This window comes from Lates calcarifer, linkage group LG7_1, assembly GCF_001640805.2.
Source record: "Lates calcarifer isolate ASB-BC8 linkage group LG7_1, TLL_Latcal_v3, whole genome shotgun sequence".
NCBI lineage: Eukaryota > Metazoa > Chordata > Actinopteri > Centropomidae > Lates > Lates calcarifer.
Genome location: NC_066839.1, coordinates 14,951,238 through 14,973,538, shown reverse-complemented (window position 1 = coordinate 14,973,538; position 22,301 = coordinate 14,951,238). Strand labels below are relative to the sequence as shown.

The following is a 22,301-nucleotide window of genomic DNA, read 5'->3' as shown; positions in this document are numbered from 1 at the left end:
TACTTAGTCTCAGATACATGACCATCATTATGTAATATGAGATGTGCATTAAGGCCCCTAGGAACCTGATTTAAAATCTTACATTTTCAGAGTCTAGAGCCATGCTAGCAGCTCTGTAATACTGTACAAGCACAACTTGGTAAACGCTAAATGTGAGTAACACCTTGCTAACATGCTAACATTCACTATTTAACATCTATTTAGCAGAGATGTGTATAGAACTGTGCATGTGAACACCTGTAATGGCAGCAGTAAATGCTGTATTGAATGTGTGGGTTTGTGTTGTATTTGTACTGCATCTTGTGAAGGAATTCACATTCAATTTTCAAAGAAATGATGCCAGTGCTGCCAACAGTTCTCCATGCATGCATGTGCCTTACAGGCCCCATAGACCACTGAGCTGGCTGTGCTGATGGCAAATGTTGAGTTAGTGGCCCCACTGGGATTATGATGGCCGCCTTTTTAATTATCGTTTAATGACATTATAATTACATTTTCGTGTCAGTGTGTCTCAGTAATTGTCCCAGTGGCCTTCAAAGTATATGACTGGAAGAGCGTTTGGAGAGTTATGCTGAATAATCAGAATTAGGATGTGTAAGTCAAGAAACTGAATACAGAAGCTTGCAGGTAAGTCTTAGGGTAGTCTTATAGTATCATAGATAAAATTCCTCTTTTTAAAAAAATATACAGTTTAAAAGGGATCCTCACAAAGTATGAAATGGTGAATTTTGTATAGATTTGTGGCAATGCATGTGACTGTTCTTAACTTTTATATTCATTATAATCATTTTCCTCTCTGAACCATCTCTTTTCTGTGTTTGCGGATTATCTGAGGCAGCCTGAAATGAGTATTCATTCACCAAAAAATGACTCAGACCACTAATTATATGAGGCACACATCCATTGTTAGCGCTCATTATATCAAAGTTTGTTGATTACAGGGAATGATTACATAACTTTACAAATCTTTACAGCAGCTTTTGGTCAAATTTGGTTCAACTAACATGTCACTTGCAAAGTGGGATAAAAGTGAAAAACTTAAAGAGGAGAGCATGCACACTCCTCAGAGGTAGTGCCCTGCTGGTTAGCGGCTGTGGTGTTGCAGTATGTCTAAATCTCTCAGAAAGCACACATATAAGTGGACATTTAAGTTGTTTACATGGCAGCTGTGAGTACTGACAGACAGAAACAATATGGCTGAGATTTATGGTGTCCTGCCGTGGTCTAGGTTATCCATCACATGTTGAAAGTTCTGTGTGTGGATGGAGAGGTTGTTGACCCCATGACTCTGGCACTAAATCCATGGCTGAGATTACTGGCTTCCGTTATCAGGGCCCGCTGAGCCACAGCGGAAGATTGCACATAAATCTCTGTGAGAAAATAATAAAGGGCTTGTTCTTTCTCATCTCAGAGCTTTTCATCTTAGCCCTGAAAAACACAACCACCCACACAATCGCACAGCTGCACCGACACTCACACATACTTACATGCACAAAATCAAGCACACATGTATACAGACATGCTTACAACTGCACGTATACACACCGCTCAAAAGAAACTATTGATTGAAATCTTGAAAGGATTGTGAGAGGACAAGAGAAAGCCAATAACACATCCATAAAGAGATTAAAAATATATGATTTTTTTGTTAAGGTATTGTAGAAAATTGTTACTCTTTTAATTCTAAAGGACCCTCAAGGCACCATTTCAGTATTTGCCGAGTGCACAGATGACAAGTGGCACTGAAGATGAGCTGGTTACCGGAGCGCGTCTTCACAAATGACTCTAAGATCTTCCAACTGTGGGGATGATGTATGAATAGCCTGAGCTGAACTTGATGCTGAGTATATTGCGATATCACAGCTGTGCTCAGGATCACAGGCCCACATACACAAACACACACACACACACACACACACACACACGCACATGCACAAAGCTGGCCAATATGTACCACCTGCACCCACATGGATAACACGGCCTCACAGCTGCACTCTTCACACACACACACACACACACAAGCCCACACACGTGCAAAATTCACACATGGCTGAACTCATATACAAACACACACATTTATATAAGCAGATGCTGGCTGTGAGAGGGCAGCCAGTGTTAAAATGATATTTCAGCTTTTCCTGTCTCTGCATCTAAATCACAGCACGCTGTTACACCCGACAAAGTCAAATGAGGCATTCAGAAGCTCCAAAACATATAATGGTGAAATAGCATATGTTTGCATATGTACTTACGTACATGCTTTCATGTTCAAAATTCCGGTGCTTGAATGCAATCCACACTGACATTTAACATTTACATATAAAAATATATACACATGCTATTTCACTGCATACATAATCACAGAGATGCAGAATCAATCAAGCTGTGAATGCATACTGACGACTTATTATTATTATGTTGATTGACAAATGTGTTTAGAAGGAGTTGCCTATTTACATAAAACAGATACAGAGCAGCATTATCATTCAGTTGGATTCATGTCTTTGGCCACCTGATGAATGTAAGTCTAGTATTCACTCTTGTTTTGGTTCTTAAGAGAAAATACCTTGCTCTTTATGCTCCACAGTGTTCAACAGCTAGCTGCTAACTTTGTCTCTGTGCTGAAAACCAAAATAATGACCTTAAAGGTGTTAAAAATAGAGCTGAGAGGAACTGTAGTGTCAGGTGATAATTTTCTGTGTGTTCATCATTACGTGGCAACACCTTTCCCCTTTTCACATTACACATTAGTCTTTGCTTTTACAAATATATTGACTAGAGCAGCTTTAAATGCCAAAGTGGATGGACATTTGTCAATAAATGTGCTTTGCAATTAGGGCTTCAATCAACAATTTCAATGATCAGTTAATCAGCTGAATATTTTCTCCGTAAATAAAGGATATCTTCTAATCAGTTGTTTTGTCTGGCCAACAGTCCAAAGCCAGAGGAATATCCAGTTTATCACATAAGATAAAGAGAAGCAGCATGCAATCAACAACATAAGCTTATAGACATAAAATGTACCTTTCCGCTCATCATGCTAATGCTGCCATAATGTGTGTTTAATTCTGAGCTTTCGACTCAGCGCACACACTCTGGGTGGGAGTTTTTTACTGAGCTTTATGTAGGTGGGAGTCAATCTGCTTTTCTGAAGCTTCTATTCCAATCCATTTAATATCTGGGTGGGCATGGAAAATGTGACACTGTGGTACATCTAAAATTAAGGAAGCCTGTTATAACAGCATACATCAAATGCAATGCAATGTGAGGCATTACTTGTATACAATATAGATAACATATATAAGTACATATTAATATTTATCTGCATGTGTGAATGTGTGAAGGCCCCTTGTGTCCATATCTTGGCATGTATATGTTATTCAAACATCAACAGCCTCGTCTCTACCCTCTGGCCCCTGTGTATGTATGCACAGAGTCTACTGGGATCCTACAGAGGCAACTGAGCCAGACAGACCTCCATGCTGTGTGTCTGTCTGCCTGCTAATCCTCACACTTCCCATCCCTCCTACCGAGTTAGATATCAAGCAAATGAAATGAACACACATCTGCAGTCGATGGGCTTCCATTTGAAAGCACAAGGCATTAATGCGAGGCCCTTCTGCACTCCTCCCACACTCTGAGGCTGAGGAGAGGGAGAGAAAGGGGGGAAAAAATGACAAGGCGGATCTCCCATGGACTGCTACTCAAATGATAGATTTATAGTGAAAGTGCTTCATGCTAGAAAGAAGCACAAGAATACATTTCATCACCAAAGAAATGTGTCAAAGTGCTTTATACCCCAAATTTGTTCCCTGCTGTTTCTTAAATAATAGAAGACCTCCATAAGGCTTGAATTTCCTCTTGATAATGAAGCGTGAATGAATGCTCAAATGCAATTATTTGGTAATGTCATTCAATTTACAATGACTAGAAACATGAAAAAAAAAACATTTTGCCAATAGTCTTGAACATCATTGCATTTAGCCATTGAATGCATGTGCTTTGCTTTGCTGCTGGAGCTGTAGAGTCTGACCTGTGATGACAAGTCTCCTGCTGCTCCTACAACTCTACTCAACAACTGCTGCTGTAATTAGAAATTACTTATACTGCTATTAGTTTTAGTGCTACATTAGCAGTTAATACCTTAATTTTTACTATTATCATTACTACTACTGTACTATTGGCATCACCTTACATTTTATATGGAACCCGTGTTATGCTATGTTCTTCTCCCACTATTCTTTCCATCCAAAATGCAGGTAGAAATTAGCTGTGGCAGTTATAATCTTGGAACACCTACCTGCCAATTTAGTTATTAATCAATCAAATTCAATCACACAACAAATCACATGAGGATTCTTTCCCACCTTGTCTCTTGCAAGTTTCCTTCGTTCCCAGAATTAATGGACCATCTGCAAGCTTTCCTGCTGGGCAGTAACATGTTCACCACTTGAGCAATAAACTCAGCATGTGCTTTCTCCTTTTTTGCATCCATTTCTACCATCAGTTGGTGAACAAAGCTGGCTGACTTTTCCTCCGTTGGACTCTAGCCTGTGTGCAGAATTTAGCTCTGCACTGGAGCGCTAACGTCGGCCATCAAGCTGACACAACAGGACCTGACACAACTGATGTATGTTCCCCACTCAGTAATAAAGTTTGGCTTAGTTGTGTGACCGTTTTTTGAATGCCCTTTTGTAAGTTGGCTCTCTTGCTCACTATGACCTCAAGAAACTGTGTAAATAATACTGATGATCCTTACTGGTCCAGGCAAGTCGCTTGTTAATTTACTTGGACTAGAGGAACAAACAGGTCAAATCCATCAGTTAGGCCTAGGGCTGTTAGCTGTTATTTTAGGTGTGAGATGGAGCAGCTCAGCATCTTTTCTCTCCAGCACATGCTGAAGGAAAACGCATCACTTGTGTCTTTTGTGTATTTTGGCATGTTATGTGGAACATACAGCCTCCCTGAGAAGCTCACAGCAGCTGTTCATCTTTTATGGCGGCTTGTGGGCAAGACACTATACAAACAACAGCCCGTACGTTGGCTATGTGAAGACTGTACGTAGCCAGGGGAAAAGGGCTCCCTGCCAAGAGAATGGCTAGTAACTTTCAGGGCCCTGTTTAGTGCAACAGCCATAGTACAAATCTGTGTGGCAGCATCTTGGGCTTTGTCTTGCTCTGTAATTTGTTACTATCTGTTGGAATTATATGGATTTTCTCAGGGTCCGTGCTCTGTAATGGCACTGTGGACATTAGGCTGACCCTGTGTAAAATGGAGTGAACTTTTATCCATTGAAACTGCAGCTGTATGATCAAAGCCCTGCAGTTTGTGGATGCAGAGTGGGGGTCATGGTGTTCACACAGGGTCAGTGTCGTAGGAAATGCCTTGGCTAGTATGATTTGCTGACCAAGTATAAATTTCTGCAGTGTTGAAGCCTGTAAAGCCCATGATCACAGGGCTAAGGTTAGAATTCATTTTGGTTTGTTCATTAATATTTATTGCCACAGACACACATGCATACATACACAACACAGGGCTTGCGGCTATACATGTACTTACAATATCCCCAAAGCAAATTTTGTTCCTGTGCATTTTTGTATGACATGCATGTAACAGGTGCATGTGCAGTGCTATAGTTTTAGACTACAGGCTTATATCTCACAATATATAACATACACATATTGTGATACAGTATGAGCCTCTTGACAATCAAGGCCACTTATTGCCACAAATATGCTTGATTGAATTAATCATCACAAAAAATAACAGTGTACCAAGTTAAAATAAAGCACCACTCTCTCTTGTTTTGTGCTATGTACACTTCTCTTGTTACAGTATATAGCTACTCTTCATTAGATATATGTTACAATGGGATTCTAAGATGAAGAACACAGTTTCCAGCATCACTGTTCAACAACACTCAGTTTCTATTAAAGAACTTCCTGAGGCATTAATAGATGAAATTCCTAGATTGTATCAAAGCAATTATTTGAACACAGTATGATTTTTTTTCCTTTCATTTTTGAACGAAATCCAGTTATTTTGCATTCAAATGAGTGAGATGCTTCGGGGCAGCCAGCAGACACATATTGTAAACATAAAAACAAAACAGTGGTGACAGTGTGAGACGCAAACATAAGATTAGGCATGTAAAAACAAAGCATCTTAAATTGGGAAATACTCAAAGCCTTTATCTCCACCACTTCTCTGAGCCCATATCTGTATTCCAACTGTTCCAAAAGGGCTTTCTGAACACTGTGAGAAGAGTTAGGGTTTGAAAGAAAATGAAAAGAAAATGAAAGAGAGAGAGAGAGAGAGAGAGAGAGGGAGAGGCAAATCCCGTCCCTCCCTCCATACCCTGATTAATTAGTTCCAAGTTATCCATGAAAGTAATACACTGATAAGGCCAGGAACAAACAGAAGCCAATTACTAGCTTTTCCCTGTGAGCGCAGAGCTCCTGAACACCAGCAGCACTGATGGAAAACATTTAAGGCTGGGTCTTGTGGGCTGATTGGACAGGTGTTCGGAGGGTGTTTGCAACCGTTTTCTTTGCCTGGCAGCACACAGCATGTCTTTTCATTAGTGAGCCAAGTACACACCCTTATCAAGCTGTTTTCATCGATGATGGGAGATGAGACCTCGCATAAGAAAGCTATCCACAATAACAGCTGTGATTGAAGGAAACCTTGGGACCTGAGCTGTGCCTAAAGGACCACAAAAAGACCCACAGCACATAAAACAACACACACACACAGAGCAAAGCGAGGCTCGTCTAACATTTTTGAGTCTGTCTGATATCCAGTTGTGTTAGTGTGCTTTATGCTGCTGTGATCCTGCTGCTGCAACATCATCAATACATTGATTCGGCTGTCACCATGCTTCACAGGCACCCTTTGACCCGGGATAAGAGTTTTTCTACAATAACCTGAACAGCTGGGTTGCCTCTGTCCATAGGAAAATTAAGAATTGATCAGCTGGTGACTGGTCTACTAATGCATCATGCTCAAAACCACAGCGTTAGTAACTCTCTGCATATATATGTGTCCATGTGTTTTTTGTCGATTTCATAACTGAGAGCCTACATTGTTTAAAGTACTGTGTTTTTATTTAAAAAACCCTCCAGTCATGTTAATGTCCATTAAGTCCAACCTAGAGTCTCACTCAACACAGCTGGATGGTCTGCCTCCAAACACGGCATGATCTGACATTTTTTTGAAGAGTAAATCCCTTCTCTTCCCCCTTGTTATCATCATTATCCATTCTTGTAAAACACAATAATCAAGCACAATCACCCACCCTGCAATCAGCCTCTTTTATGTGTTTTTAAAGCAACCCTTTTTTCTCCCTGCTGTAGCGTAGGTGCATATCTTCCCCTGGATGTCACTCATTAGTGTCTACAATGGGCCCTCTTCCTGATTCGCGAGGAGGTGGGGGGTGGGGGTGGGGGTGGGGGGTGGGGAGTGGCGGATGTTGACAAGTAGGATTGATTTGTCACCGGAGCTGAGCCTCGTAAACTTGGCCCTGCCCTGGGGATGTCAACAAAGCCTTCACGCAGACTGGCTCGCCATTGGATGAGGCTGTCATCGGGAGATAATTGACTGTCAATTAGAGACACAGACAACAACGTGAGAGTCAGCAGGACGGCAGTAAATCACTACCTGTCTGTCAGGCGGCCTTGGCTGCCCAGGTCTCTTCTTCATTCCCTTCACTCTTTTGTCTCTTTTTCTCCCTTATATGTGGTCCGCTTTGGAAGCCCCCTGCTCTTTCACTTTTTCATGTATTGTGTCATGTCGCTCTCCCTGATGGTATTTACAGTATGCACGGCTCTGTTGTGTTCCACCTCGCGACCTTTCCCAGGGGTGATCGCTCCATTCATTGGGTCAAAATGACTGAGTGGGTGGGCCCTGTTTTAAAGGTCTCCCCCTACCACCAGCTGATCGTTGCCACTCATGTCTTGCTTTGCTTAAAGGCCAAACAATCTCAATAACATTCCCCAGGTTGCACACATTGACTCGTGTTGGTAGCTAACCCTCTTTTATCTCGTCATTGTGAGATCTCAGTGTGCTTGTGGCACTGAGGCAGCATTTATCCTTGTAAGCTCTATTGAGTTGCTGGCTTTTGTCTGTGCTTACAAGCACAAACACAATGCAGTGATGCAGTCAATACGTTTTTAGAGCTATGTAAATAAACTGGTTTATGCTGTGATGAACCACTCACCAACCTACAGCACCGTATGTCTTCCACAAATAAAGTTTGACTAGAAATGAAGTTGCACACAAGGCAGCAAATTCTTCAAATTTGTATATCGTTTGAGTCCTAATTTTTTAGATTGGAGCACTACTGCTAATCAAAGACACTGAAGCAATTAGCCAAGCTCATAATCAGACTGTTGAATCCAGCTGGAAAAATTGAGAGTGTTAAATACAGTCTCCTGCAAACTATAGCTGTTTTCACACATGCTCATCCAGACATTACCCAGAAGATCTGTGTGTGAGAATACTTACGTCTGAATTAGCTGGATTGGACCCCGCCAGCTCCCCAGTACAAAGTCTGCGTGATGTACATTTAGCCAGTGTCTGAATAAAGCAGGCTATTGTCTGGAGAATTCGTAGTGAGTGAGTGGGTGGGCATGTTGATGATATTTCTATCCTGTCTCCTGCACGCTCTACCCGGGTGCCACCACTGACCTCAACCTCTTCAATGGGTTAGAACACACCCAATACAGACAATCTCCTTTTTTGTGCTACATGTGTGAAAAGTCAACTCTGGACAATGATCCTGATTCTCAAGACACTGGCTGGAAAGTGTACCTCCATGTTAATAAAAAAGAGAAATTTCAGACCTGAAAGCAATCCTAAGAAACTTGCTAACACTACAGGGGAACTCATGTTTGAAAGAAGAACCTATGACTCAAGTGCAGAGGAACAGGAGAAGTTGCGCATGGTGGCTGCAGGGGAATGCATCAACGGGGCCAGTGTGTATTGTTAAAGATAATGACAGTAGCAAGCATGTGTGGGAGGCTGGTGCATTATTCAAAGTATTACTGTTTCCATTTTCCTGATGCCTATAGCTGCATGCTGCTGTAGGCCTCATCTAGTCTGCAGAGAGAAACTGTAATAAAACTCCCACCGAGATGCTGTTAACTCAATCAAGCATGAGCACTCAGAAGACAAGGAGGTCCAGATGTCATTCGTCTGAAATGCTGCAATCTTTTAGGAATTGTTAATGTGGCAGTCATCTTGCTGGAGCTTTAGAAAGTGGACAGATTTATCACTTGAAAGCTTTGCATGTCATCGTTCTTATCATTTAGCAACATTCTAAAGCTACCTTATTATGGAGATGGGAATATCTAGTACAACCTCTTATCTAATTGGCTCTCACATTGCAGTGGCATTTAACGACTACATATATGTGCAGATCTGCAGAAGTCATGCATTAAAAGAAAAGAGAACAAAATAATTGACTTGTCTTCAGTCAGTCGGGAGTCATATTCTTGCAACCTTGACATTCGAAAGTCAGTTTTGCCTTGTAGACATCCAATTGCTCTCAATTAGCATGTGCAAAATTGGCACTATACAGTCATAAAAGCAATGCGTGCACATATTTCCCCTGCAGTGTATTGTTGCTTGAGGCAAATCACTGGTTTTGATTAGCAGCAGCTCTGCCATACCTCTGCTGGTGTGAAAGGTCTAAGCCCCTTTAACTGCTGTGCTGATTCCTTTTTAATGTTTCAGCTAATGAAAAAGCATTTTAATCTGACTTGTGACACATCAGGTCTGGTGCCCAATCTGTCATCCATGCTGACATGAAAAGCACTAATTTTGTCGACTAGAGGACAAGTCTAAATTCTGTTCTGAGGAAAAAAAGGAGCTTTTGAAGGCAGCTCCTCAGGACTGGCATCTGTCACCAGACACCCACAGCACTACTCTGAGCAGGTCGCTGCGAGTCGTCCATTTTATTACATTTCATCCACACCCTGCTCCTTTTTGTCCTGAGGAGGATGGCTTTTGAATTTCATCAACAGTCGTGACTCTGCTTGAAGCATAAATGTTTATTAGGCACACACACATGCAAAAGCCAATATGGAGGAAAAAAGAGATTAGTTTTCATTTCTTCCTAAAACATGAACTGATGTGCTTTTGCCACCGGCAACAGATTTTAAATGGCTGTGTGTGTGAGCAGTCAGTGTCAGAGTCTTAATCAGTTGTATATGAGACACAAATCATCTAACAGTGTTTAAGTCATGTCTTGTAGCATCTTTTTACTTATTGCTACTGTTACTGAGACAGACAGTAACACTCTCATGTCTGTACAGAAAAAAGAGCTGGAAACCAAGGGGAATATTGGCTGTATCCAAATGTAACATAATTCATCTACCAGCACCTCTACTAACTATATCTTGTTTGCTTAATTTGTACAAAGCAGAAAACATATGAGGTATGAAGTGTTAATTGATGAGCTTTGATGTGCTATTAACATTGGACAGAGCTGCTGTCCCTCTTTCTCCAATCTTTGTGCTACACTAAGCTAATGCAGCTGCCAGAAGCTTCATATTAACCATACAGATGTGAGAGTGGTACCAATCTTCTCATCTAAACCAAGGAAGCAATTTTCCCAAAAAGTCAAACTACTCCTTTAATAACAAATCATCACAAATGTTCCATTCTAAGTACAAACTTTTAACATGATTCTCTCATCTGAGCTGATACCTGCTTTGTTGGCTTTTTACTTTATATTATCTTCCACAAGAAACTATGTTCTCCTCAGCTGCCCAGCTGCTTCCTCCAACCAACTCTGAATAGCCATGCATACATAGATTCTTCTGTACAATCTCATGTTTTCCCCATCTCTGACTCCACTTCGCCTTGCTTGCTTTCAGGTTGATAAATAAATCTTTACAGAGGCATCTGGCTCTCTCCTGAGGGCTTTGAAATCCGTAAAATTTGTTCCATCTCGCCCCCTTTCTTCCCCTTGCTTACAGACAAACCACCAAGTGCAGAAGCAAGATAAAAGCCAGAGTTATGTGAAAACATGAAATCCCTTGCTTTCACTGCATTTGAAAAGGCTTTCCTGGAAACGCACCGCCTATACTTTTCGAGAGGTACACAGAGTCATGGATGGAGCCCAGCGGTGCAGCAGCAGTAGGTTTAGGCTGTACGTTTAGAAAGAGGTTTTTCTCTGTGTGAAAGGTTCTCAGCCAGACCTGCGTTATTCGCTGGCTCTTCAACAGCCTGCATAAAGAAACTGCTGCTGCATGGTAAACAGTGATCCTGATGCTTTACTGAGAAACAGATTGTAAACATATGCAAATAATTGCACAATTTAACTCAAGTGCTCTTGCATTTCCTCTTGACTCAAATAGCCACAAGTTCATTATTATGCAGGCATGATGTAATAGAAGGGTCCTGTCCACTCCAGTAGCGTACAGATAATTTCTTCTGATGCCTAAAATCCAACTTAGGGGAGTTAAAAGCAGTACTGGCTCTGCATTTACACAATATTCACTTAACTGCTGCCAAACAAAATAGTATGGATTTTGATGTGCATCTTCCGGTCTGTCGATATTTCCAGCTATTTCTAATGAATACCTGCCAGTATCATGAATAACTGACAAATAAAGCACAGTCTTCTCATCAGTGTTATTCAGCAGGGACACAATTTCCTTCTCTCCATCGAGGTTTCCTTATTGAAAGAGATAAGTAAAGCAAATGTACCCACAAAGAACATCCTGTCTAAATACAGAGACGGGATAGGGAAGGATAGGTAAAGCTCTATAGCTGTTAGGAAATGGGAATAAGGTTGTACCAAAGGGTTTTTTCATGACCAGAGTGCTTTTGTGATCTATAGCTGTAGCCTAAGGGACTGTTATGGAAATGCAGCCGAAACAGCCTGGGGCCTGGCTACTCCTGTCATCCAAGATGAGAATATTTAGGGAGTGTGACATCTGCATGCCTTTTCTCTCTCTCTCTCTCAGTAACAAAGGCAGTGCCCACTTCTCTAAGATCCCCCCCCCCCCCCCAAATAGTCTCACATTACAAATTCACAAGGTGTGCTCCAAACCAACACCTGCTCATTGTGCTATTTTTATTAAGTGCCTGAGTCATATAAGCCAAATGAGCCTCTTTATCTGAGGTTGCAATCTGCCCAAAAACCTTTTTAATGCCCCAAGCAATTCCATTAAAAACTTGGAAGGCAGCATCACAAACCAGCCCCAAAATCCAATAGGTTAACCAAGTATGGATATTTGGAAAATGATTTGCATTGTTTCCTATTTTACAGCTGCAAGGAAACATCACAGAAATGACCTCAGAGGGAGAGGGTTACTCGCTTGCTTTTCATTTTCCATTTTCCTCAGCTTCCTCGCTGGTATGTAATCCTCACCAGATGCCTTGAAAGCACTTTATCTCACCAAACAAACCTCAAAAACATTTTAGAGGGAGTTTGAAATCTCTGGGTTACTATGTATTACACCCACCCCCCTCCAATCCGATGTTTGGCAGGTTGGGAAAACAATATGAATTCTTGCAAAAAAAAATCCTATAACGTTGCAATCAAATTCAGTCTCTCTTCATTCATGTTTTCCCCCTGTTTTCAAAAGGCTGTCATCTCCACCTCTGTAGGAAAAAAAATGGATTGAATGTTTACTGCTATGAAAACAGTGGTCGTTAAGAGAATAATCTGACTCAGAAAATCATCAATAGGAGACATGTGCCATGCAAACTGTAATTAAAACACAAATTGCTTCCACTTTTTGCCTAATCCACCTGTGAAAAATATAACTGGAGGCTCGAACTCCACTGACTTGCTGTTTTTCTGTCATGTGTGGGCAAGTGTGAGGGCTCATAAAGTGGAGGTTTCCAGGGTATTGCACCATCCTTGAGTGAAATACAATAACCAATCTCAAGAACCACACTTGCAGAAAAAGACTGCAGTCTAGTGTTGTAGCTCCCAGTTAAAGACATGATGCGAACAAATAAAACCAGGCTCATTTCTCTCCCACAATAATCTTTGGCATGATCCACTAATGCAGGCAAGAAATGGTTGTTGAAGTGATGAAAACTGACTCATCGACAGATGAGAGGAACTGGGGGAGTCAGACACCTAGTGCTGCTTTTTTGAGTCAACTCAAAAAAATCTCTCTGCTCTGAACTGATAGAAAGCCTGTGATACTATTTGTAACTTGATAATAAGAGGCCCTTTTCCTGAATATCTCAAAATTTCACAAATGATTTTTAAATGGAGCATAAGAAATCCCCCTTGCATAAAATCAGACAACACCAAAGGATGAGCAAAATATTTTCCTGCTCACTGTCTTGTTTGCCCAGGCAAACACACAGAGAGCTGGAAAACACAACAGTCTTCTTTTGATCTATAGTGCTTATTAATTCAATCTGCCTGTGTGTCTGGTGTTGAGCATCACTTGCTTAGCATATCGTGGTGAAAAAGAAAAGTGGAGCATGCTCTTTGTTTTGTCTTATATGAGCATTTTTCACCCCTGATGCCTAGGCACGCATCTCAGCATTGTCTATTGTGCTGCAGCGTGTTCACTGACAAAGACATCATCAGCTTGTGACTCACTACTTACTCACAGCTGTAATGAGAGCCCTTCCCCAGCTGCTGCTGCCGCAGTCGCACCCACTGTTTTTGCATGTGTACCTGCACAGCCCAGTGATGTTAAACCTACAATACCTCAGAATCAGCTCCTCACTGGTGTAGACCAAACAAGGTTACATGTATCCCACTAGCAAGGGGGTATGTGGAAAGCTGTCAGTTAACTAAACTAAAAAAAAAAAAAAAAAAAAAAAGAAAGACATCTTGATTTGATCAAAATAATAATAATAATATCCACATGTCTATATTAAGAATGGAAATAAAATGGAAACAAGCACTAGCCTAAACTGCCTATCAAATCAGCTGTAACACCAAATCAAGAGTAGGCTATGTGATAATTACAAACAAGCAGGGCAGCTGAAGTTGTTAGCTAAAAGTAATGAATGGTATAGTAATGTAAAAAATAGTTGAACCATTCATTACTTTAAGTAAATTAATGAAGAAATAACAGTAGTTAAAAGTACTGGATAAGCCATTGAAATAATTAGTTATAGGTAATATGTAAGCAAACCTAAAACATATTTAAAGAAATAGCTAAATTTGAATAACTGCTGAAATAGCTAAAAGTAATAGGTAAAAAGTTGACACCATTTGCTAAAAATAAGGAATAAACAGTTCACAACAACATATGTGGATATTGATGAACACTTGAGCTCATTTGTTATAGCTGTGGGGGTATGTCAGACAAAAAGCTTGGTAAGATGTAAAGCTACATAACCTACCTGACAATCACAACACACTGTAATGTAAATACTGCTGTACCGTGTGACTGTGGCTATCATTACGATACAAAGGAAATACAAAGGAGCAGTGTGTAATGTTAGTTTGTCCTGTTCTTGTATTGTTCAGTGCATGAAATGTTGAGCTTATGTTCAATAAGCATGACAGTGACACCACAAAGAAAAGTGTACTCTCCTGCTCGCAGCTATGAGAACACTGCAACTACAATCTTCAGAACTGCTCCTCTGTCTGTTTCTGGCAAAACCACCTACACTCCATGACTCAGTCTGTTTGCTTTTGTTTTAAGGACAACTCAAGCATTAGAATCACTCAGCCAGTTCTCTCAGGTAGTGGAGGATTTTTCGGATATGAATCTGACTGTAGAGCTTCACGTTATATACACCACAGGAAAAACAATCTTTGCTTTTAAGAAAGGCCATCCTTCCTTTCTGATTTATTTGTCATTACATTTGAACATGTCTTTATTTGCAGTATGTACATGTTGCCTTCACACAAGATAGGAAAAAATCTCAAAACATAAATTTAATTAAAAAATGTCATCTTCTTTAATTGGGCTTAAGAGCACGACACAAAGAGGGCACTATCACCCTGGCATTGAGGAATGCATTCAGCAAATGTCTTTGTCGTGTTGATGTTTACATCAGCTCATCACGATGAGAAGGAAATAACAGCTGCATTGAAATCCACATACTGTTGTAACACATTGCACAATACCAGGTTGCCAAAGAAGCCAGATAAAAACACATCATTTTAATGACACGCTACATAACACAAAAGCATGTTCATCATTATCAGCAATAAAACTTTCTCCAAGAGATGAAAGCAAACATTTCAGTATAGTTACAGTGATGTCATGATGTGTGTATACTACACTGACGTGGAATCAGTAGCTCATGAGTTACCACGGGGACACGTGTTCATAAGGGGTCAGAGGTCATAAGGCCAAACATATACAGTGTAATGACCAGGTCTTCAGATGACCAGAAATTCAATGAGGTGAATCTTAAGCCAGGCTCAGACTGCAGGAGTTTTGAAATGCTAACCGATTTCGAACATGCACATACTATAAGATTTGAAAATAATGACACACACCACAGGATATTATTAAAATGATCTTGCCAGATAGAGCAGTCAGATAACAATGCACCACCTCACATGATCTCATGGGGAAGCAGATGTAGACAAAGGTTGTGTCCAAAATCACTCACTCATTCACTACCCCCATTCACTATCTAGGGAATTCAAGCCTCACGTTAAATCAATAAATTACATACATTTTTTAACTTTTATTCTTCTATTCTAATCATGTTACTGTATTTTAGCTTATTTTTATTTTCAGATCTCTTAACTCCTTAATAACTATATTTAATTGTACTTACTGTTGTACTTAGTGTTTTACACTTTGTCTTAATGCTTTTCAAGTTTTATGTAAAAAGCACTTTGAATTGCCTTCTTGTTGAAATGTGCTATACAAATTAACTTGCCTTACAGCCATTTGACTCTCTCACCTCCCATCTTTTGCTCTCTCACAGAGCAAATGCAGTGCATGATGGTATATATTGCTTGGTTATTGAGCATTGGGTTGTACACTACTTTTCACAATGTATTATGGGATACTTTGAGTCCACTATATAGGGTATAATAATTATCACTATACATTCGGAGAGCACTACAAAATGACAAATGAGTTCAACAAGAACAGTTTTAATATCTGTCAACAGTAGTATGCTAGCTAACGTTAGCATCAAGGGCTAGAATGTCTACTGTTGCTTAGCAACACTGTTAGCTGTTCCAGGACTAATGTTAGCTTGTAACGCTAATGATAAAGTGCTGATGTAATCAAAATCGTAATCATCCAGATTTTAACTCCTAAATATAAAACATGTCTGATATTATCAGAGCAGCCCCAATGAGTCTGTGAGCAGTTCAGGAGGTAAGAGTGGATCTGAAAACCCTTCACATTACCAGATAGTCTGAGCCAACCAAAGTACCAGACCAGATTTCTCCTCCAACCATTCGGGAAGGGTGAAGTGGGGGTAAATTGGCCCAAAACTCCTGCGGTCTGAGCCCAGCTTTAAGGCTCCAAATAAATACCTATAAATCCATCAGCATTCAGTTGAGGTCTTTATCTGACTGCCTTTAATCAAGACAGCTGGATGTTTACTCATTCAGGCAGCCAAAAATAAAATTCAAATGAAGGATTGACGCCTCAGCTGCGGTTTTATTTAAAGCAAAACACACTAGGAAACTGCCCCTCATGGAGAGTATGAGCAACATTCACTCTTCATTAGTACAACAGAACTGACTTACATGTTTATTTTAAAATGTTCACAGAGGCGCGGATGTGTAAATGGATTGTTTACTTGCAAGGTTTGACAGCAACCAGTGACGCCAAAAGTGGCTTATTAGTGAAATTAATGTGGTTGTGCTATTTTAGGGCTATGCTCCAGAGAGTACACATTCCTTCAGAAAAAGCCATTACAGGGAGCTAATTGTGCACCATAAATGTCAGGTATGACTAATGCAGGACCTGTGCAGGGAAAACTAAGCGTATAATGTCACCTCTTGAGGGTTCACTGCTTGAACTAGCATCTGCCTGGTTTACAATCTGCAGTGTAAAAAATGAAAAACTAAAATCTCAGTAACTAATACACCCTTTATACACATGAGAATAAGGGAATTTGGTTGTTCAGTGTTTGTTTTTCAACTTCAAATTCCTGAAGTTGTGTGAGGAAACAAACTGAAATGCCTTGATGCTTTATTACTATCAAATGTTCTGTTTTAATAGCTGAATTGAGGAATGTGGGTTAAAGTATTGCACAAAATACGAGCCCCTTCAAAACCTGATCAATTTTAATTTAAGCTTCTTTATGATCTGACAAAAACAAGCTCAAAATCCGATCAATCATGCGTAGCTGTATACTGCTGGCGTAGCTAGAGTCATGCAAAGAATAACAGATCACAGCTACATTCAAAAGCTGTCAGACTGCAACACATTGTTTGTTATGTGCAGCCCCGGAGGATATGTAAGGTCTGCCTTTTTAATGACATCATCTTCCTGATTTATAACTTCTATGCCCGTTGCGAATGGCTGATGCTTGGTTTCACATGGTGTTACCAGATGCTGCCATTTTTGGGAGACACTGGACGCCATTTCCCCCTGAATTTCTGACCATCTGGCCACCTCACATCTGTGCTTTACTTCAAAGGCTATGAATGAACATTCCTTAAAGTGAGATTTTTCAAGGTGCCTTTAGACAGCAGGGAACATCAAAAGACAAACGTAAAAACAAAGCACATTTGCATGTATGTAGGCAAACTATATCTGGCATGAACAGATTTTGTTAGACTTCAGGGCACGCCTTTAATGGATGGACACCTTCTCCGAGGTAAAATACAGGCCTGAGGCTCCATTGAGATTCTTGTAATTCATGCCAGTGAGTGCATATTGTCCAATAAGAAAGAAAACGTGATCCTTTTTTTCAACCTCTCTGAGTTTTATTCTTTGTTGATGGAAAGTATTATCAGTAGTTCTGTATTTTTTCTAAAGTTCCTCCAGAAATTACAGCCCTCCTTTGTCATGATGCAAGAAACTGTGCATGTAGATGTGTATTTTTTTATTTTCCAACTTGAGGCAGACAGCTCAGAGACGAACGTGGTCCTGGTATTTGGAGTTGATAGGGTCAGGATCACAGTCTATTAAAGACGGTCCTGGTTGGCAAACTGAGAGTGACAGGAGACAGGACTCCACGGAGAGGCTCCAATTTTGACAACAGCTTAAATAACAATAACACAGAGTTGGTTTAAGAGTGATTTTGTGTTGCTTTCTAACCATACTCATCCTCTGCTCTTCAATAATTGCTGAAGTTCAAGGAGTTATCGTCTCAGTCTTATCACCTCAAAGTTTCTGTTGGGGTCTTAGAAGTTAAAAACCAGCCAAAAGAGGATGAAGTCGACAGGAGTTTAAGTAAATGGGATGCAAACTGGGCTCCAACATGGAATACTTCCATTACTCAAACCCTCTCTCTGTCTCCACAGGAAAAAAAAACTTTGTCTATCCCCAATTCCCCTTCTTCTCACCCTCCAGCTTGACCTCTCTCCAGTCACTGTGGCTAATCTTAGCTGACGGAAGGCCTGTGGGGAGGAAAGAAAGAAAGGTGGAGGGGGAAAAAAAACTGTACATCCCCGAAAAACTTTCCTTGAAATCTGCGGGAGTAACGCCATTCCCAAGAGGTGGTTGTTCTCCTCCTAGCTCCCCGGAGGTGCGCAGAGGGAAGGTGCGGCTACTATATGTGTCCTGGTTTAGAAAGGTAGGCGATGAGAGCTACCACCACCCCCACATACACACCAGTGCCTATAGTGATAGAGAGAGCGGCAAGGAACAAAGCCCGTCGGGAGGCGATGTTGGCCAGGGGGAAGTCACCTTTGTTGACCGCCTTGGTGGTCTGGAGTAGAGAAAATGTAAGAAAAAGAAGAACAAAGTCAGATACAGTTGGTGAGACCGCCAGAGAAAGAGTGACCCATTTTTCAAAAGAACCATAATTACAGAAGCTGTTATATCTGTCAAAACATGAATAGAGATGCCATGACAAGTGCTCGGTAACCAGGAGAGTCATCATGCATGCAGACTGAAAAATGCAATTAGTGTGAAAATGTCAAGACTGACATTATGTCATCTCAGCTGCGAGCACTGAATGATAAAGACATGTGAGAAAAGCATATCATCATAATTTCATCAAAAAAAGAAAAAAACTCACAAAGAGACTATTAAGAAATCAAGCAAGCTAGAGATATAAAATATATTTTGACAGTAGTGCTATTGTTTGTTTTAACTGTATGCCTTTAAGTAAATAACAAGCTAAGAAGGAGGTTCTTTATACATTGCCTTGCCTGGCCTTAGAGGATTTTTATATTTCTTTTTTCCAGGCAACAACTTCGTTGTTTCCAGGCAACAACCTTGTCGTCATGACCCAGTTACCATGTATTTAAGGTTATAGTACATTTTTACAGCCCACTATAGGCACATATAGATCCTCTCTGTGGTGCTGTGTTAACCGTTCTGCTTAAATAACAGTTGTGTTTGAATTCTACTGTAGTGTGAGAAACTGACCACAGTAAAACAACTGAAATTGTCTAGTTAAACAGCAGGGAAGTCAGTTAATAGTAGACTTCTTTTTTTCTTTTCAGACAGCAGTCTTGAAGCAGTAAATAATTTATTTTGCCCTCTGACATGACTGTCTGCATGAAATGTCCTGATGTTCCAATTGTTTTGGCTCTATAAATGCCTTAATACTCAAAACAAAACAATTTCTGTTGTTTTTGATCACAAGAGCCTTCTGAACTAAAAATCTCCTCTAAACAACAATTGGATCGGGCTCATCAACGACACCAGAGAAAGTGTGTTTTCCTCGTTTGGGAGGCAGTTTGGGACCAAAGACTTTGGCTAAGTGTACAGTATACTCGGTGGGATTATAACTTTTCAAATGATGGAGAAGGTTTTTTTATGTTTTGTGTCTTTGGTGGTACTGGTCAATGGATATCATCATGCCTAATAGAGTCATTGACTCACTGAATACAGCATATTACAGATGATTTCATTGAAAACAGCTGCCTGTCGTGGCTGAAAACAACACAGATGAGACCTGAGAAAAAAAACAGTGAAGTTGCAGGCCGAAAAAATGAAAACAGTAAGCTGAAAAAGGCTACAAAACTCTTCAGCATAAGTGGCATCCTTCACATATATCCTCCTAATCAGTGAGACAATGTAAACAATATCAGTGCCAGGATTTATTAATTTGCCAGATAACATCATCTATTCACGTGATGCTAATAGGGGTCCTTATTTCTTGCATCATTCTGTACTACCTGGATCACTGAAATGAACAGTATGCTTGAATAGCGGTCTAATAGTGGTTTGTCTTGTTTATCCTGCCCATTGCTGATGTGTTTACAGAACTCTTGTGCTGGGGTTCCTCTGGCTATTTTACTATTTGAATGGACTTGCTTGCTAGGAGAAAAATGGAGGGGACAGAGACGCCTATTTTGATTTGCTGTTTTCATTCACACTCACTGAATAGAGGTCAGCAATGAAGCAGAAATTACACACAGATAACAGTGGTATTGTATTTTCCATCTTCCACCTCCATTGTCTTCCCATAAACTAATTTCTGTTGTGTTTTACTCCAGATGTCATCATATATTAATCTATTCTACTTCTATCATATTTTTGATACTTGATGAGATTGAGTGGTCAACAGTTCAGCATGTTGCTAAACCCCATTCATAATTTGTTGTGCCAATAACACAATACATCTGTACATCTGCTGTGCTGAATGTATGCCAGCACAGTTTGAAATGCAGTGAGGGAGTGTGTGTGAAATGACCTCCATTATTCCGCTGAATCCAGTCTAATAATGATGGAGCTGATGTGTGATGTGTGTGAGTGTGATAGAGCTGGCATCAGGGTCAGTTCCTCCAAGTATTGAAACCATGGTCATCTCATAATAACCTGCCCTATTCATTTTTGAAGCCACAAGCAGATGAGGTTATGTTTCTTATTCATGACTAAGGTGAAGAGGGACTGTGACTGCTAGTTAGATGCAGTAGCCGCAGTGATGTGGATTTTGTGCCTGACAGTGGCGGTGAATGGAAAACTAAAACCGAAGCAAGACTCTTTACAAATCCTTGTTTTGACCTCCAACTTTACTTAGAAGCTCTCAGACTGTGGATAAAAGTGGCTCAAATGAGGTTTCCTTGCAGGATGCCTAACCTTACTCATCATAGCACAGTGAGCAGCCCGGAAATCTGGAAGGACTTTGGAATTGAGCCACTGCCGTCTTCTCATTGAGAGGAGCTGGCTGGTTCAGCCGCCTGGCCCTGTGGCTCCTTCTTTTTTAGGTATGCTCTGCATGGCGAACTGAAGGGAGAGCCTGAGGTAAACGAAACACACACTGAGACAAACAGGCCCTGCTGGAGCACCTGGACATTACCTAAGGAGGAGCTGGAGGATGTTACTCTTTCTGACACTGTGATCCTGACCCAGATAAGCAGCTGACAGTGAATGGATTCATTGGAGGTGAATCATAACTGAGTGAATTCTTTTGTGCTTCACAAAACTATTGCTAACCGAACAGGAGTGTTAAATCTTGCAGTATCAAGTTAAGCAACTAAAAAATTAAACAAGTTTGAAAATGACAGCATTAACAAATAGGTTACACATGGGCCTTTAGCCTCTTTTGAAATTTGCAGCGGCTAAGTCTGCACCTGATTTACCTCATATGCACCAGGTTTTGTTTTTTATTTTCATGAATATTTAATATTCACTGGCACTTTACCATCTATACATCTGCCCATTTTCACTGCAGTCAAGCAAACAGCAACAGAGCAGTCGCCTCAACCTGAACTCCTGTACAAACTACGACTCCCTGTATCTGGATTCTGCCATTTCTCAGCAAGTGAGTTCATTATGACAGATGCAAATGACATTTGACACAGTGTGGTGTTAAACCTGGCTTCTGCCTATAATATTGGAATAATGAGGCTGAGATGACACATATAGTCATTGCAAAATACTGCAAAACAAGGCAAATGCAAAAAGGACAGATACTAGCTAATTAGTATCTGTCCTGTATTTGCTTGGGAAGCATCACTGCATAATGGCTACTTACTCATTTCAAGTGGTTGTTGTTCAGGAATGAGATGCAAATTCTCGATTATGATGACTGAATTTTAATGTTAGGATTATCCTAAGGCTAGGGAGACATATTTCAGACATTTATTTAAACAAGATCAGGTTTGCAGTGAGAAAGAAGTGTCATGCCTGCAGTGAGAAACTGACTGATTATTCAAATAACTGACTTTCAGGAGGCAGCCCTGGCACAGAGTCAGTGCAACTGCGGCCAGCTCACTGCATCTTTAACCACAGCACCTTCATCTGCTGAATAACAAA

The 22,301-nt window shown here is 40.5% G+C and overlaps 1 protein-coding gene across 1 annotated transcript in view; it reads right to left on the bottom strand.

The window, feature by feature from the left end:
• Positions 1–14,751: 14,751 nt before the first annotated feature.
• The window catches only part of syndig1l (synapse differentiation inducing 1-like), a 36,827-nt gene continuing 29,277 nt past the window's right edge, over positions 14,752–22,301 (bottom strand). Inside the window, exon 4 of the mRNA XM_018696172.2 lies at positions 14,752–18,798. Within this exon, the coding sequence (XP_018551688.1) occupies positions 18,640–18,798 (159 nt within the window). The 3' untranslated portion in view covers positions 14,752–18,639. The remainder of the gene's footprint in view (positions 18,799–22,301) is intronic.